Source organism: Pleurodeles waltl, chromosome 4_1 (assembly GCF_031143425.1).
Source record: "Pleurodeles waltl isolate 20211129_DDA chromosome 4_1, aPleWal1.hap1.20221129, whole genome shotgun sequence".
Lineage (NCBI taxonomy): Eukaryota > Metazoa > Chordata > Amphibia > Caudata > Salamandridae > Pleurodeles > Pleurodeles waltl.
Window position 1 is genome coordinate 1,005,101,557 of NC_090442.1, and position 18,729 is coordinate 1,005,120,285.

Genomic DNA, 18,729 nt, shown 5'->3' on the forward strand with positions numbered 1-18,729 from the left:
ATGGGGATATAATACAACAGGAAGTTGTCCCGAACCTATTGTAAAAATCGCATTGTGTAATCATTCAGTTTTGGTCCCATTGTTACAATCCAAGATTCCTTTCAGTTGTCCGGGTTTCCAAGTCTTTCAACAATCATTTGTCAAAAACGTTTAGCCTTATTGTCAAGCAAAGCAATCAAATGAAAGAAGGAATTCTAGGGTCACCTTTAATTGAAACTGGCCTTAAGGCGAACCCACGTGTCAAGGGAGGAACAATACTGGAGGCCATGAAAAGCGGGAACCGTATTGTAGAATAGAAAATATGTCACTTTTAGAAACCACATTTGAGTTGGAGGCCCATCAAAGTTAAACCCTTTCACTAACACAGACACGCACTCCTCATTGAATCCGACAACACCTGTGCAGTGCGCAATCAAGTGGCAGCAATGGGTTCACAGAAAGACACTCAATGTGGATGATCCAAGTTGTGTCAGCAATTGGATTACCAAATACTGTAGACCAAGGGCTGTCTAAGCCATTAATAAATCCCAAACATTTCCTGTTGTCCCCTGATTTACATAATGGATGTATCTCTAACCATTGCTTCTCAAGAAATCCCATTTTTGATTCCCAAATTTGATTAGTGCAGGAGCTCGGCAACGCCTTAATTTCAGTGTGTTGGATGGAAAAGTAACACTGAAGTTTCCACTTTTTAACCTCCTTATTGATGGCATTTCTAAATGTTCGCAGTTCTGTAGAAAACCATGGACAGTAGCACTGGGCTTGAGTGGAGCAGCTAAATGTTGCGTGGATTGTACTTTTGGAGCAAGCAACTCTACAGGGCACGCAGTGAGTGCAGATCACATTCATAAGCCTTGACTGGACAAAGAGGCTGTACTAAGATGTCAGCGACTAGGTCATTGATAGCGACAGAGTTGCTCTCCAGTTCCTTAATAAATCGACTGAGAAACGTTCCAATTTACCCTTTCTAAAGATTCTAATTTGCCAGAGTCCCCTAAACTATGGTAAAGAGGCACACGTTGCACAGAGTGTGCAAACTGTGTCACCACTGTGGTATCTGGCGGGAACACTGCCACACTGCAGCTCTGGATTAGAAGGTACTCTTTACAGCCTGAGTTGCCTTTTTTACAATATACAAACTTTGGTGGCATTTGTCACCTCTGTCAGTGCTAAATTAGGGAATTGAGCACCCTTTTATTTATCTGCAAAGAATAATCTAAAATTGTAGCTCCCGCATGTTAATGCTCTTTGATTAAAGATAAAGTAGCCATGCGTTCTACAGTGTTACACAAACGTTGCATGATGTCAAAAGAATACATAAAAACTTGGAAGCCCCGCAGGCTGAAAGAGATAAAATAACCAAAAACCATCTCGCATCTCCCCAACTGAAAGCACATCGAGGTAGGCGATCTCTAACAGTGCAACATATGGTGACCACCAATATGGTGGCAAAGAACAAGTTGTCAACGCTCTACACAATCTAGAGCAAGAAACCAATTTCTTCTAACGCAGATTCCCTCTTAGCAGCCCTGGTTTCCTTCTGTTTTTTGTCATTGTGTGGGTGCACTGCTCCTGTTATGTAGCGTGGAACTGCAACGCGAGGCTGGCCTCATCTTCACTCCTTTTTGCAAAAGGCAGATATTTGTTGAGATAGATGGGTGCACCAAAACGTACTGCACTTTATATGTCATTACAGTTTGTGTGTACAATTGCATTTCTATACGTGGGAGGATACGCCTATGGCATGCCACCTGCTAGGGTGTACCTGTTCAACATATTGGTATACTAGAAGGAATGTTGAGCTTATTGAAAACCGTTGCTTCTAAAGAGTGCACAATGCAGTTTGTACTCGCAATAAATACATCTCAATTGGTGACTGGGGCAAAAAGCTTATGCCTTCCATATCAATATTTTATCAGTGTACAATGAATCTTATCTTTCTCGAGGTGCACGGGGGACCAATTATCTCACTACCCACTCCAAGCCAACCATACAGAGCTGTCCTCATCGACTAAATTACACAATAATACTAAAAAGTCCAACAATCCAATTCAACTTGTTACAAGCAATGCACATCAGACCAATGCTCATCAGTCCTGCAACCATAGATTTGCTCACAGCCAATCCCTTTGGTTCACCATGAACTTCGTCAGGGCATTCAGAAGAGCTAGTATCAATGTCTGCCCAGGGGCTTCTTCTCATATGTAAGGTCCTCAACTTACTCTCAGACAAGTAGTTTGTGTACACTAATCCAGAAGATGTTGTCGGTGAATGAAATGTGTTGGCTACAACAATTGCACAAATGTAAATATGAAACAATAAAGGATGTTCATTAATCACGAAGTTGAAATGTGCATTTCCTGTTACAAGTTGAATTGGATTTTTGGACTTTATTCATTCTGAGGAAGGTGAAGGAGTATTATTGTGTACTCTCAATGAAGATAGAGCTACACAAATCCAGTAATTTTAAACTAAAAAACTGTTAAAAAATCAGTATGTATCTTAATTCTTATAGGGAATTTGCATGCACTTTTGTTGTATGTATCCATAGTGAGTCAAATGGCACAATTAACATAAATACCTGTGACATAAGATATCTTTCCTAGGAAACATAATGTTGGAATGTTGAAATGAGGAGCAGGATGATACAAGATCACTGTGCCAAGGACTTTCAACCGAACAGTCCAACACACAATGCTATTTAAATGTTACACTTGAGATGTTAAGATGCTACCCGCTTACCAAACATATAGGATTAGTCCTGGTTCTAAATGCTCTTTGGTATCAGCCGTACAACACAATGACAGTGACCTAGAGTACTTACAACATTGTCAGCCCAGTCTGCTAACACTGCTGCAATGTAGTTGACCGCATTAAGAATTGCACAGTATCGAAACCCCAGTGGAGCTCTGGATTCTTCTTTCATAACCTGAGTTAGCCGTATCCTGAAGTCATCCACCAAGTCCTTTTGTAACTCCAAAAACTGCAACTGCCTAGAAGCAGTCGGAAGATTTTTATACCGGTCTGCAAAGAAAGTACAAATATATCAAATCAGGGTTCAGTGTTAACTAAAAAATATTAACTCTGCAACAGAAGGTATACACATTACTCTACTTCACTTAATGACAACCTTTTTCGTCACCTTGCCTTTAGTAGTTGTACTCTCCAAACCGCTCTTCAAATTTCTGGTAGCCGTCCAGTAGCCAATATCTTAAATTACAATCTGTAAATAATACAATGTTCATTTCTGGTAATTTTAGTAGAGGATTCAAATTTTCTGTCTTTTTGTACATTCGTACAAGGCCCATAATCTCAGGGCTTCAGGCAAAAACGTGATGCCTTGTGTCAGGACTATGGGATTCCAACACTGATGGACATTCCTTGGGACAAGTGATATCCTTGATATCCTTATTGAATTCAGTCCTCCCTTCAGCTCTAGGAATACCAGCAATGCACTTCCACTGACTGGAGAGGGTATAGTCTATCCTCCATCTTTGTGCCATCTAGGTCTTGTAATGAGACAGATTATCTGAAATAACTTGGAATTCTTTATTATCTTTAACCAGTTGACTGATTTGTTGAATGTCTGGACTGCAAAACTGATACCAAACAGGTAAGGCTGAAACCTCCTCAGAGTCTCCACTATTGCAAACATTACTTTTCAAAAGCAGCCCTATTCTTCTCCTTAGGAATTAATCTATGATTGATGGAAACAACTGGCACTCTCTAACCTTTTTCTCTCCTTGAGACTGTTCCAACTACCTTGTTGGATGGTTTAAGTCTGCACAATGAACAAATGGCTGTAGTAAGATCCTTCAGTACAAGAGTACTGCATCAAGCTGCCTTCCAGGTCTTGAAGGTCTTCTGACACACTGCAGTGAAAGAAAGTTTCTTAGGCTCATACCTTGATGTCAGGGTTGGTAACGGTGCATCATTGGACTGGTTGTCCTAGAGGTTACTGTAATATCTTGTCATTTCTAGAAAGGCTCTTATGTGGGTATTTGGTTGATGAGAAACTCCCACTGCAACACAGGCTGCCACTACCACCTTTCACTTGGTTGCCTTGATGGTCAGTTTTTCTCTCTGTATCCTGACTAATACCTGTTCTAAGTGCCTCAAGTGTCCCTCTCACGAACTGGTAAAGATGGCAATGTTGTCAAAGAAGGCAACACAAAATCCTTCTGTCTATGATAGACATTATTCACCATATGCCAAAACATGCCAGCATTCCTAACACCAAAAGGCAAGAACCTAAACTGTTCCAGCCCGCTAGCATTCCGAATATGGTCTTATCCTTGGCACTAGGCGCCAATGCATTGTGCTAATAGCCACTTGTGAGATCAAAGGTACTCGAGAAGCAGGCAGAACCTAGTAGGTCCACCGACTCAGGGAATAGGGTGTGCGTCGATCTTGGTCATTTCACTTGGGTCAACACTACCAGATTGGTTCAGGGAAGTCTTACCTCAGAGGCTCTGCGCCCTCTGCAGTAAATGTGCTACCATCTTCCACCAGTGCCTCTCTGCAGCAAGTGTACTACCCTCTTTTGTTCAAGGTTGTAAGAAACGTGATGCCATCCCCAATACGCAGTTCACTGGAGTAAGTGTCTTATCTTCTTCTATCAGGAGTTTTTGGAGCATCTTGCTCCCTTTCTAAACTGGCCATCTGCAATGAGTATGTCAAATTATTCGCTCAATAGCACTTTGAAGTTATCATGCCCCCATTTCTCTCAGTAGTGAGCATGTAACTTCCTCCCTTAGTGACATGCTGCAATGAGCATGCTACCTGTTCTCGTCAGTGGGCTAGGAGTGTAAATTAAAGAATGTTTCCTGGTGTTTACTTCTGGCCTCCTAGAAATAAAGAACAGTCTAACTTCTTCTAACAGTGGCTCTCTTCAGAGACTATGCTACATTTTCCCTTTGCCTCTTTGCAATGGTTGCACCATCTCTGTCCTAAATTGAGAATCTGCAGGTACTTTCTATTGCCTTCTTCCATGAGTGCTTGTGGAATGAGAGGACCCCATTCTTTCCTGAGTGGTTCGCTGCAGAAAATGTGCTACCTTTTTCTTTGACTGACTCTATGCAGTGAGCATGTTAGTTTGTTCTCTGTCGCTCTGTGCAACAAGTATGCTGCCTTCGTTCCATAGGACCTCTCAGCAGCATGTGTACAACTTTTGTCAATCAAACACTCAACAGTGAAAGTGTTACCTTTCACCTTTAGAGGATTGCTGCAATGTGTGTGCAATCTTCATTCAGCAGAAGGTTTATACTAACTGCTCACAATACTTACATTATCATTTCATCAGTCTCGCTCCATACACTCCTGTCACAATGGATGACAACAGAGTTTGAGCACTTTCTACTAAATTACAGTAATAAATTGCAAAACGCAATGCAGAACAAAACCTTCGTCTTCCTTGGGTGACCGCCACATATCAATCTGAATCCAACAATCTTTGCTGGTGTTTACATCAGACCTTTCAGAATTAATGCAACCTTTAAAAGTGACCTCTGCACCTTGAGTGTGTGCAATATCACTGCACCCGGCTGGGAAGAGGGTTCAAAATATCAACACTACTATTCCACTGGATTGTGTTTTTTTATTTGTTATTTAGTCACTTCATTCAGTTCTTACACAGGTCACTGCGCTGTTCTCCACCTTTGTTCCTTGACGTAATGATTGTCACAATTGTTATTCTATAATGTCTTCAAACTAATGGCTAGGCAGGAAAATTAAACCAGCTTTTCCTATACAGTTAGGCCTGTATTTGTATCATTTAATGACATCCAGAAGGATTTTTGTCACAATAATCATTTTTTTTAAATAGACAAGTGACTTCATTGGGAACCTGTTTGTGAATGTCTGGGACAGAGGTTCCATATTGACTACTGGGTTTCCTTGCAGTTGTGGAACAGCAGCACCTGCCAAAGTGAAGCAAAAACAAGATAGGTCACTCCAAAGAGTACCTTGCACTTGTACACGAGTCAGGAATTAGAAAAATAAATGTTCAGTATTGTCACCAAACTACGAATAAGCTGTAGTGCTTTCAAGCCATTATCCAAGTCATAAAAAAGTGTGGGCAAGGCACAAAAAATAAAGCCTTATAAAACTGCTGTCTCTCTCTAATTACACCAGTGTGAAAACCTGGAACAGAATAGTATTTCTACATACACGATCGACCCAGCAAGCCTTAGATCAAGTATGGCAACAGTGGGAATGTGGACTTAGGAATTTGCAAACTTTCCTCCAGCGCAACATTCTGGGCTTTATAGCAACGATTAAATATTTCACAGCATTGGGGTAGACAAAAAAGTGTTCGTGATAAACCACAAATGATCTCTGGTTCTGTGGAATTCTGGTTAAAACAGTTTGCAACAGTGGCCAGAACTTAGAAAAAGACGCAGCAGAAACTGTGTGACATATGTCACATACAACAGCAAAATGACATGTGCAAGCAATTGGATTTTATTTGACCCAATATCTCTATTTACCTGTTATGACCAGTAATAGAGTCATAAAGGTCTCAGCACAATCCGGGACCTTCATTTCATCCACATCAGTGATATCCTTGTACTGGGAAATCCAGGCTGCTTCAGACGAAAGCATTGAATCCATCTTCTGAAGTGCAACTGAGAAGCACAAATCACAAAACACTCAGTTAGAACTGCACTGCTCACAGGAATCCGTCATTCTAAGAGCTGTTCAGTTTCCAGGTGTGGAGGAAGGTGAATGCTACATTTACCTTGTTGAGTGCCTCAATGCGTGTGTGTCCTGGGTAAGACTGTGTCCCCACACGCATTGTCATTCTTTAGACCGCAACTTTAGCTTCCAGTGGCTCAATACTCATACATGTAAACTGGAGAAGCTGAAACTCAGCAAGGACGCAGTGGTATTTTCAAGAATGAAAACTCACAGACACTTTCTTTCTAAAACTAAGGCACCAGAAGTTCAAAAAGCCATTGAGAAGACGAGGGTAACAAATACAAAGAAAGAAAGTGAGAAAGATAGAGTATTTTCATAATTTCAATTTGGGAATGGGATTTTGATTCTACTGTGCTTCAATTTCCTAAATGAGTTCTGTGGTGTGGTATATTCCCAGCACAGACACGTTTCCGTTCTTGGGAATGCTGCCTGGACCTTGCTGTGTATCTGCGATCCAAATACTTGTCACTGCACTCATAGTACAGCAGCTCTAAGGAACCGCTGCATTTATAGGTTTTAAAGGGCTAACATTCCATCCAATAAGGAAAACCTAAATTATTTTAGTAAAAAATGAACTATTTGATACAAATGATTTATGCTCATAAAACAAAATGTCAAGAAAAGGCAAGATAAACATGGCAACATCCATCAGTCTCGTCATCCTCTACTCTTAGCACCCTCTCCGCCTATGAAAAGCACAATAAAATTATCTATCCATCCAAGTTCCTTCAGCTCCTTTTGAATGCTGCATTGTAATATAAAGTCTTCACAATGTGTTCAGGTTCATCATAGATCCTTTTATTTACAGTTATAGGTCAAACATAATGTTCAAGCACTTAGGTAATATTAAACTACAGCAAAGGGAATTGGTGTTTTCAGCTCAGGTCTTCTCTCATCTTCCAGTAGATACTAATGGAAATAAATATTCTACAAACAGAAAACATTCCATGCACCAGAACACTCAGCAAGGACAGGGAACACATAAGATACTGAAAATCATCATCTCACAGAAATAAATTCCATCCATTGCGAACACTTGTCTACACTGTTAAAGTACTATACGTCACCAGAAATTCCACCATCTTCCCACCTATCTACCAGGAGGCAGCATTGGCAAATTTCTACATTAAATCACTCCAAACATAACCACCTAATCCCGGCAAATCAGTAGAAACAAAATTGATCTAGCTCTTGTTGTCTCTAGACTGAACTTTGCAAGTGCTGTCTTAGTTTCCTGACACCCCTCCCTTGATATGAACCTCAGAACCTGAAGCTCCCTACAACTCCAAAGTAACCAGATTCATAATCTCTTTTGCTAAGAAGCATGCCTCAACTGAAGCTTCAACTATGCCCCAGAGCTCGATGCCCAGCAACATTCAAACAAAACCCACCCGTTTCATTTTCAGAAGCACTTAAACAAACCTTCTCTGCCTCTTCCAAAGCTAATATTTTGTCCCATCCTAAAACCTTCTGATCTACCTATTCATCTCACCAATGATGTTCTTTAAACGTTTAATGTAAGATCCAGGTTTCTCCAACAGTACATGCCATTGTTTGAAATGTTCTCTCCAGTTACTTGTAATGTGTTGATCTGAGCTATCAGTGGTGTGCCTTAATACCCTCTGTGGCAGTAGCACTATATTAAACAGTTAAATAAATAAATGTACATTGAAACTGAGGAGTGCTGCTAACTGAATACGGATTTAGTGCCATCAAAAGGTCTGAGTTGGAGGCAGCTCTCCTCGAATTACAACAGAAGTATACAAAGTTGGGCTCTGCTTACTCGATGCGTCTTACTAAGCGTACTGCTCTGAAACACACCACTGAACAAGCAGCTGAATAAACCTTGTTGGTGTCTCTTCATTGGTCAAATTAAGCTGGCAATAAGTTGGACACGCTCCTATTTTGACTGTCTACAAGAGACACTACAAAATCGTGAAGTAGCAGGGATCCGAAAGAACCAAGGGTTGGTGGTCCAGGAGACCCACAGATAGCTAGTGCTTTCGCAGATTACTACTAGCAACTGTCTTTGCCTCCCCCTACCCATCACACACATGGCATTGTCCGTTGAAATCCTTCCAGAAGACCCCCACACCACTACAATTCCAGTAATGAAACATGGACACCCGCTGGATCAGTGTGCTTCCTACCGGCCAATCTCACTAATAAGTACAGAAACTAAAATTCTGCTTAGGGCACTGGCAATGCGATGTAATCTGATCTCTAATTCACTCAGACCAAAAGGGTTTAAAGCTGAGGAGAGCAATTCGACATAAAATAGAGTACAAAACACATCGGCATGTATGGGCCAATTATCTGGCCTATGCGCATTTTGCCAGGGACTTTGAAAATGCATTTGAAATAGTTGACTGCAACTTTCTAGCCCAAGTCCTAGAAAAAAGCTAACATCGGCTTTGTGTTCCTTCAAGCAGTCAGATCACTTTACAGCAAGGGTGAGTGAGAGGCACACCCCAAGGTTGATCATTATCGTCCCTCCTGTTTTCACCAGCCACTGAGCCCTTTGCCAGACCGATCCAAAGAGATTTTGTGGTTCATAGATTTATACGCCGGGAACTACAAGAAAAGTGTCGCCATACGCAGATGACCTTCTAAGGTGTTACGGACACCTAGTATTTGGGAATAAGGGTCCGATTCTGAATACAGACCCTTTCTGAAAGTATCAGGCTTTAAAGTCAACTTGGGTTAATGCACATTACTCTTTACAAAGTGGGACAGTGACAACAGACTGGCAAGGTACCCTGAGATGCAAGACCTCTCCACCTTTAATACCTAGGTGTCACAGTGACCCCTTATATGACAGTGGCCTGGGGTTCTCGGTGTCAAGCCAGTTTTGGATTCCCTTTGGATAGACATACTTAGGATACATAGGATACACTCCTACTCTTTAAAAAGGAGGCCCTGGCCAGTCTCCTATATTCCTTAAAGAACAACCCTTTTGAGTTACCTATTTAGTGACAGGTTTGGTGCATTCCCAACTGTGGCATGGAAATGGCAGATTATCAAGAATCATTGGGAGGAGGCTGCTTTCTCTTAGGTAGGATGAGTTTTCCCATTGAAGTGGATCCCAAGGTGGCCCTGCTGGGCTTGGTCTGTTTGGTTTTGGCCAGTGGTACCACGCTACTGATTAATCTGTGATTTCTCTAAGCAAAGCATGACATAGCTAGACTCTGGAGGACACACACAATTAGAGGAATTGCTGAGGAACATGTACCACTGTTCTATGATTGAAACATTGATTTCCTTACAGAAAGGGTGTCAGAGCAAACATTGTAAAATTTGGAGACCCATGTGAAAACACTTCAGTATAACATCTCCATACCCTTTCACTGCCAACATCTTACATGACATCTTCATGAAATGTCACTGAAAGCACTAGAGAAGCCAGAGGTTCCTTTGTAGATTCCAAGGCACTGATGTACACATTGAACTGTATATCTGCCTCACCCCTAATGTCTTATTAGTAGTATTTTGGTTGAGAAAAATGTTTAAATTGGAATAAATACTACATAAAAAATAAATACAATATTCACCTATCATAGTGCATTGCTTTAGCATGGTGATAACTTTTGATAGGGGTGGGATCATGGGAAAAGCCTACAGAAATATCCTCATGCAGTCTATCAAACAGTCATTCCACTTGGAGCAGGGCCCTAGATGTTTAGATGCACAGACTCAGAACCTTGCAATTTATTATGTGGAAAACAAGTCTAGATTAGAAGTTCCCCAAGATGCAAATATTTTGTAAGTACTTCCCCATTTAGCATCAACTCATTCTCCTATAGCAGGTGCCTACAGAGCCCAACCACCCTTGAATTTTGCAGATCTTCCAAACGAACTGCAGTGAAGTGGATGGTCCTTTACAGAAGAAAGTGGAAGATCAAGAGCATCTTTTGAGAGGACTCAAACTCCTGTTTCCCCTTTCACCTATGATGGAACTCATGCCCAGCTAAGCCTTGGAGTTTAGCTAACCCCACTTCGATTGTCTACCAAACACTTAGGTGCACCCAAAGATTTCCTGTCTTCCTGACCCAGTGGTCACTACATTTTATGAATTGTCCAATGTCTAAAATTTCAAGAAAACTAAGGTGGCCTTTCAACTCATGAATCTTGGGGTTAAACCTCTGGCTTACATAACCCAATTCAATGGTCTCAATGATCCCCTTCTTGATGGCATGAACTGTTTTCACCCAAGATCAAATCCATGTTTAAAAGATGGAATGATAAACAGTCTCTCTAAAATAAACTCCTGGATGTCAAGCAAAGGAGCTATGAGCTAGAAGCTATGAGCTAATCACCGAAGGAACCCAATTCAAGGCTGTGATCAATCATTTGGCTGAGGACATTGAAGTTAATGTATTCTGCAGGGAGTTATTGGACAAGCTCAATGACACTCTCGCTCAAAGGGTATAATCGCTAGAAACCATAATGACCTCATAAATCTTTTTATCCAACTGGATCTGAATCAAAGCAGGAAGATGGGTAAAAGGCAGTGCTTAGAACTTTGAAAACAGTTTTTTTGATTACCATGAAAATTCATCCAGCTTTTTCACGTCTCATTTAAGGCAATTAGGTAGTCCTAGAGAGACTAATTCCAGAAAAAAAGACAAACCTCAGGCAAATTTTAGGTTTCTTCTGTGTAGAAAGAGGCTACTTTGTCTATACCTGTAGCTGGAACAAGTCTTGTGACGGGCCAGAATGGAAAAAACAAATCTGCCGGCAATAAGGGATTACCAGGTGGATGAGTCCATACTAACCACACAACCTGTTTACTACCCAAAATACCAAATGTGCCTCACATGCACATCCAAATCGTAAGCAGAGTGTCATTAAAAACTGCTGCTTCAATTGACCGTCTAGCTGCAGGCAATTTCACTGACCTTCCCTATAATTGGCAGTAAAATAGTACTCTCCCTTTGAAAGAACAAGGAGGGCTCATTTTGGCTGTATGGGGCTCTGACTTAACCTCATGGGCTCCTATCTCATCTGATAATATCGCTGCAGGCAACTTGCTCTGACTGACACCCATAGCGCCATTAGCTTTGATGGAATTTTTACACCTGTCATCGCTTTGAGCTTGTGAATGGCGTAAATATCACAATCCAGCCAACATACTGGCAAAACACAACCTCAAAGTTGTTTTAAATAACACCGTCTTTTGAAATACAAAGTATCATCAGTCTACTGTCCTACCATTTATTGAACTGCTGTTGCAGGTTGTAGTTATAAATGAAATTCCAGATGAATAAATGGAATCCAAGAATATGTTTAAAGGGGGGCTTTCAATATAGAGAAAAAAACAGCTCTGCATTGATAACAATCACCAATAATAAGCAATCCAGAAAGTTTCTTTGTTTGATGATGTCTTCATGGGGATTGATACCTTTTGTGAAATCTCTCGCTGGATAGTCCCTTTAATGCCAATGAAGCTGATATGTTACGCCCTCAGTGGCTAATGATTGTTGCATTTATCCAACCCTAGGAAGTGGAGGATATGTCATCCATAAAGGAAGATGTATGTCCAAACAGAAAACAAATAACTACACTGACTACAAAGCCAAACCATTTCTCAGATATACTCTTTCTCCAGCCAGAGAACCTTTGGTTTTATTTAGAAAGAATGAGAATAAACCCATGCCATGCACAGAATATAGCAAATGAATGACATGAATATGAAGATTAGATACCCTTTGCCCTAATCAATGTCTTCCTAGAAAGAGTAGATCAAGAGTTCTACTATTTGCAACTAGCTAAAACTAAAACATGCATGCAACCTGGCGTGGATACATCCTAATTATGTGTGGAAGCATAGCGGGCCCAGTTCTGACATTTTAAGTATTTGCTCATGCCTTTAGGCTCCTGGACTATTTTTGGAGGTTTTCAGGATTCCACTTTGTCAGTCAAAAAGAAGATGGACAGATCACTTCTCCTTCCAGTTCTGAAGTTTCAGCACCAGTCGGTAGGAAAGTGGTAAGTGTTCAAGAGTGTCAAGTGAGCATAGCTAGGTGCACAATCCATAGTGTGAAGTGTGAACTGGGTAATAAAAGAAGAGATCAATGATTGCTGCAAGCTTCAGGGGAGGAGGGTGGGTGCATGTGAATCTACAGCATTACATGCTACAAACAGATGCTTACAGAGAGGGTAGCATTTTCAGTTTATAACATGTATGGCTGGAGATGAACAAGTTACTTACTATCTGTAATGCCTTATCTGGTAGAGACTCTAGCTAACCACAGATTCCTCACCTAAGTATGTCCCCCAGAAGTCAAAATCTTGAGCAGCTCCTCTGCATGCCTGTAGATGGTGTTGATTAGCTCAGTGTCAACACCATTTGCATCAGAAGTGACTCTGTGGTGCCTTAATAAGTGCCACACCAGCGTGCTGGCATCTGTTTCTTTCATGACAGTTTCCACGTGAAAAATGCAGCGCAACGTTAAAATTGATGTACCAGTTAGTGTTAGCTAATGTGCAAAATCTAGCGGGATCTTTTGTGGAAGATCCCAGTTAGAGCAGGGTGGTGCAGTGAGGAATCCGCAGTTAGATAGAGTCTTTACCAGGTAAGGCGGTACTGAAGGTACGTAACTTGTTCATCTGATGTAGACCTCTAACCACAGATCCCTCACCTTAGAGTAGCTACCTGAGCAATACCTCCCCATAGCTTCAACTGTGAACTAGCTAGTTAAACAGTCCTGGACGACCGAAAGGGCAAATTGCCCGTCCTGCCAGACCTAGATACAAGGCAGTAATGTTTTGCGAGAATGTGCAGAGATGCCCATGTGGCTGCCTGACAGATGTTCAAGACGGGGACTCTATGTGCTAACGCAGTGGTGGCAGCTTTGCCCATGGTGGGATAGGCATGCAGCCCTTCAGGTGGTTGTTTCTTCACCGGTCCGTAGCAGAATTTGATACACAGCACAATCCAGCAGGATATGGTGCATTTCTGGACAGTCTTGCCCTTCTTAACCCCAGCAAACCCCACAAAAAGTGGATTGTCCATCTGGTGGGGTCTGGTGCGATCAATATAAAAGAGGAGAGCTTGTTTTGGATCGAGCCAATGGAATCTCTGGTCTTTCTTGGAAGGGTGAGGCAGGATATAGAAAGCAAGCAGAGTGATGCTCTGGCCAACATGGAAGAGGGTGACCACTTTTGAGAGGAAAGAGGCACATGTTCTAAGGACCAGCCTGTCTGGAAAATCTAGAAAACAGTGGTGAATGGAGGGTTCGCGGAAGGAGTTTGAAGCTCCCTGACCCTCCTGGACAATGTAATGGCACCGGAAAAGCAGTCTTAATGGTAAGGAGCTGTAAGGATCACGAATGGAGTAGCTAGAAAGGAGTGCACATCAGGAAAGTAAGAAGAAGGTTCGAGCCCATTGGGACATGACAAATAGGGCAGGAGGAAAAATATGTAGTAAACCTTTTAGGACTTAAAAAGAGAAGGTTGATCTGGGAGACGCAGGAAAGCCAAAATGGTTGACAAATAACTTTTGACAGTAACCAGGGGAAGGCTTTGCCGGGCAAGGACAATAACATTTAACAAAACCTCTGACATAGGTGCAGAAAGGGCACCCACGTGGTATGTGGAGCACCATGCCACAAACCTATCCGATAGGTAGGTGTACATGGATTTGGAAGAAGGACGCTTGGCTGCCAGAATAACAACATAGACCTTGAGAGGAAGCACGGGTGTGCAGGTTTGGGTGCAGCACCCTGCCCTGTTGCTAAGACAAGAGGTCCTCCCAAAGGGCAACCTGATCAGAGGAGCAATGCTCAAGCTCAGGAGACCTGGATACCACATTCTAAGAGCCCACACTGGGGCCACTAGGGCCTACTCAGTCCAAATCTTGTTGAGAACTCTGAGCAGTAGTAACTTCTGCGGAAAGGCGTACCACAATCCTGAACTCCACTCCAGACAAAAGCTTGTCCTTGAGAGAGAGCTGTCTTGAAATTTCCAACTCTGGAAGCGTTGACATTGTGGGCCTCATTCTGACCTTGGCGGACGGCGGAGGCCGTCCGCCAGGGTACCGCCGCTGAATGACCGCACCACGGTCAAAAGACCGCGGCGGCCATTCAGACATTTCCTCTGGGCCGGCGGGCGCTCTCCAAAAGAGCGCCCGCCGGCCCAGAGGAAATGCCCCTGCAACGAGGACGCCGGCTCAGAATTGAGCCGGCGTAGTTGCAGGGGTGCGACGGGTGCAGTTGCACCCGTCGCGTATTTCAGTTTCTGCTTAGCAGACACTGAAATAATTTTCGGGGGCCTCTTACGGGGGCCCCTGCCGTGCCCATGCCATTGGCATGGGCACGGCAGGGGCCCCCAGGGGCCCCGCGGCACCCCCTACCGCCATCCTGTTCCTGGCGGGCGAACCGCCAGGAACAGGATGGCGGTAGGGGGTGTCAGAATCCCCCATGGCGGCGCAGCAAGCTGCGCCGCCATGGGGGATTCTAAGGGCAGCGGTAAACCGGCGGGAGACCGCCGGTTTGCCTCTTCTGACCGCGGGCGAACCGCCGCGGTCAGAATGCCCTGCGGGGCACCGCCGGCCTGTCGGCGGTGCTCCCGCCGACCCTGGCCCCGGCGGTCTTAGACCGCCGGGGTCAGAATGACCCCCTGTGTGTTCTGAGCGGTGGTGAAGAGATCGAGCCCACCTTACCATGATGGTCACCCCAGTTTGGAAATGAAGCGTGTGTCCTCACTGTGTTGGGGAAGTAAGAGGGGTCTGCCGCTGACCCAATCGCAGTTCATCAGCCACCACTGCAAGTCTTTTGCAGTGCCTTCCAAGATCTGGACTACGTCAGAGAGATTTCTGGGGTACTGCACCCACTGGGACTTCAGATCCCACTGCAGAGCCCGGATATGCCAGCGGCCATGCCTTACCAGCAAGATGAAGGAGGCCATGGGGCCCAGCAGCCGCAGAGTCAACCTCATTGACATCCAGGACAGAGGCTGAAACATTGGTACCATAACCTGAATATTCAGGACTTGCCCTTCTGGAGGACAGGCCCAAAACTGTACCGTGTTCAGAAAGGGTCTGATGAAAGGGAGCATCTGTATGGAAATTAGGTGGAACTTCAGCATGTTAATTGAAAACCCTAGCAAATGCAGGAGGTCCACTGTAGTCTGAAGGTAGGAGACAACTTGCTGGGGCGGGCCCACCTTCAACAGCCAGTAGTCAAGGTAGGGGACCACTGGAATACACAGATGTGCTACAACCACCACCATCACTTTGGTGAACATCTGAGCAGTGCTGGTGAGGCCAAAGGGGAACACAGCAAACAAAGTGCTCATGGCCATCTACGAACCACAGGTTAACATCTATGGGCAGGCAGGATGGGTATATGAAAATAGGCATCCTTCAAGACCAACACCACTAGCCAGTCTTAGAGATCCAGGGCAAACAGAACCTGAGCCAAGATGAGCATTTTGAACTTCTCTTTCGGGAAGAAGTGATTGAACAGGCACATGTCTAAGGTGGGGCGGATACCGCCATCTTTCTTTGGTACCAAAAAGTAATGGGAATAACAACCACAGCCTCTCTCTAGCACAGGTACCCTCTCAATGGCTTCTTTGGCCAAGAGGGCCTGCACTTCCTGCAGAGTAACGTGAGATGGTCCTCAGCCATTCCTGGAATGATGGTAAGCGTTAGGGGTAGTCCACAAATGGCAGGGCATACCCCTTCTGCAAATTCTGGATCATCCACCAATCCAATGTGATGCTGGACCACTGGGACAGGTGATCTCTTATCCTGCCCCCTAGAGAGTGTGTGTGCCTTTTGGACAGCACACTAAAGAGGTATGGATGCTGCAGCAACCGGAGGGGTTGGGAACTTGGCAGCTCCTGGACATGGTTGTCACATCCTCATTGGACTCCGCGGCCCCTTTCCAGAAAGGACTGGGACTGCTGTTGTACCGGATAGGGCTGGTACCGTGGATGTCAAAAATGGCCACTGCCATGTCAAATGGAGTGCTGCTGCAAACAGGTCAAAGGAAGAGGCCCAAAGATTGGGAGGTGACCCTGCTCTCACGAAAGCAATCAAGCGCTGCATCAGCCTTCTCACCGAACTGGTGCGACCCATCGAAGGGCATATCAATCAGTGACGACCGAACGTCCCTAGTGAACACAGTGCACTGTAGCAGAGTGCTGCTGTAGAAGCCAACCATGGGAGTCTGTGGTGTCCATCCCACATTGTATGGCAAACTTCACTGCATCCCTGCTGTCCAGGAAAGCCTGGGTGGCGATGCCATGCACCTCCTGGGGCAGCTTGGGAAGAAGCAGTGCAACAGAATCTCACAAAGCACGAGAATAGCGGTCCAAGGGGAATGTGTTGCTCACCAACCACAATGCAAGGCTGGGGGAAGAAAAATGTGCTTACAGAAGGTATTCAATCTCTTGGATTCCCTATCTGGTGGTGTGGTAGGGAACACACCTGAGTTGATTTGGGCTCTCAGGGAGGGGTGCTGGGAAAGGAAAGCTGGGTCAACTGGGGTGGTACGATGCAGTCAGGCAATCATACAGTGCACAGTGCCTGAGTAGTGTTTAGCCCAGACCCCCGGAGAGTATCAGCGAGGCTTTGTTAAATGGCAGCAATGGCTCTCGGTGCCTGCCCCTCACCTAAGCGCCACAGCCAAGTCATCTGACTTGACTTTGACAGTGAGGAACTGAATGTCAAGGGCCTCTGCATCCCCCCGCATCATGTGGTAAATGACTCACCTTCCTCCGAAGCCTGGCCCTAAGGGGCAACATGCCAGTGGCTGGTGAGGTGTCCAAGTTACTGGAAACACCCAGGTCCTCATATCAGTTGTCGTCATCAGCAGGGTCCTCCTCCAAAGGACCATACACCTCCTTCTCATCACCCCGGGGGGGGTGGGGGGGGATCATATGGTGACTCTAATGGAAAAATGCCCAGGGGTTCATAATGGTAGGGTGGCATAGGGCTTTGTGCTGAGTGGTCTTGGGGCGGCTCCAAGTTGATGTCAGGGATGATGATGGGCTTGTTGTCAAATGGTGCCATCACAGGCGCAGGACAGAACAAAGCCAGGGTAGGTGGTGGTACCTTCGATGGTGCCATTTCTGATCCAGGAATGGATGATGAGGACCTAAGTGGCATTGAGGGTGAACCCGCTGGCTATCACAAAGCTGGGGCACCTCACAGCTCCATGGGGCCCAAAGGCATGCCAGAAGGAGTTGGGGGCCACAAATATGGCATGCATGGTGTCGTAAAATTCCTGTCACTTTGCAGGTGTCACCCTGGCACCAGGAAACTAAGGGTAGCGTGTGGTGGACCCTGACACTAGCTCCAAAGTGGGTGCAGGAGAGGGACCTAGAAACATGCAGTCGGACAGGTGAAGCCAAAGAACACTTCAACTTCTTTTTGTGCTTCTTGGACTTAACTGACTTCGACAAGGAGGTCTTGGGTCTTGAAGACTACTGCCTGGAGGAATGACTCTTGGACCGGCACACAAAGCTTCAACAGGAACGAGATGAGGTGGAGCCTTCTTCTGCAGCGCCACCAGGAGCTTCAGTGCCCACTCGTGGATCATCTTTGTGTGCATGGAGTTGTCCTCAGAGCAAGCCCTGCGATCGTGCCCAGAATCCAAGCACAACAGAGACAGACCAGGAGGGGATCAGATACCAACATCTCATGGTGATGAGCCCCACATGTCCTTAGCACACTGGAAGTAAGTTAAATAATGCAATGGTCCATAAAAAGTGGAAAAGGTTGACTAAAAAGTGGTTGAGGTAGCTCTCTAGATCCATGCTGCGCTGTGGTGGCGTTTATGAAGGCCCTGAGATGTCACTTCAGACGCAGACAGCCTCAACGTAGAGGTGATCAATGCCACCTACCGCTGTGCAGAGGTATATAGCTCAAGATTTTCTGGATCCAGTCTGACGCCTGGGGGATAGTCTAAGGTGAGGAATCTTCAGTTAGAAGTCTCTATAAGAAATACATGCTCTACATCAACTGTAAAGCAGTCCCATTCATAAACAGTGGCTAGCTAGTAGATGAGGCAGATGTCTGGA

General features: G+C 44.6%; 1 protein-coding gene across 1 annotated transcript in view; it reads right to left on the reverse strand.

Moving 5' to 3' along the window:
* Nucleotides 1-18,729, reverse strand: part of RINT1 (RAD50 interactor 1) — a 205,282-nt gene that overhangs the window by 69,408 nt on the left and 117,145 nt on the right. Inside the window, exons 9-10 of the mRNA XM_069229853.1 lie at nt 6,489-6,626; nt 2,825-3,024 (exon numbers count right to left, since the gene is read on the reverse strand). Of these exons, the coding sequence (XP_069085954.1) occupies nt 2,825-3,024; nt 6,489-6,626 (338 nt within the window). The remainder of the gene's footprint in view (nt 1-2,824; nt 3,025-6,488; nt 6,627-18,729) is intronic.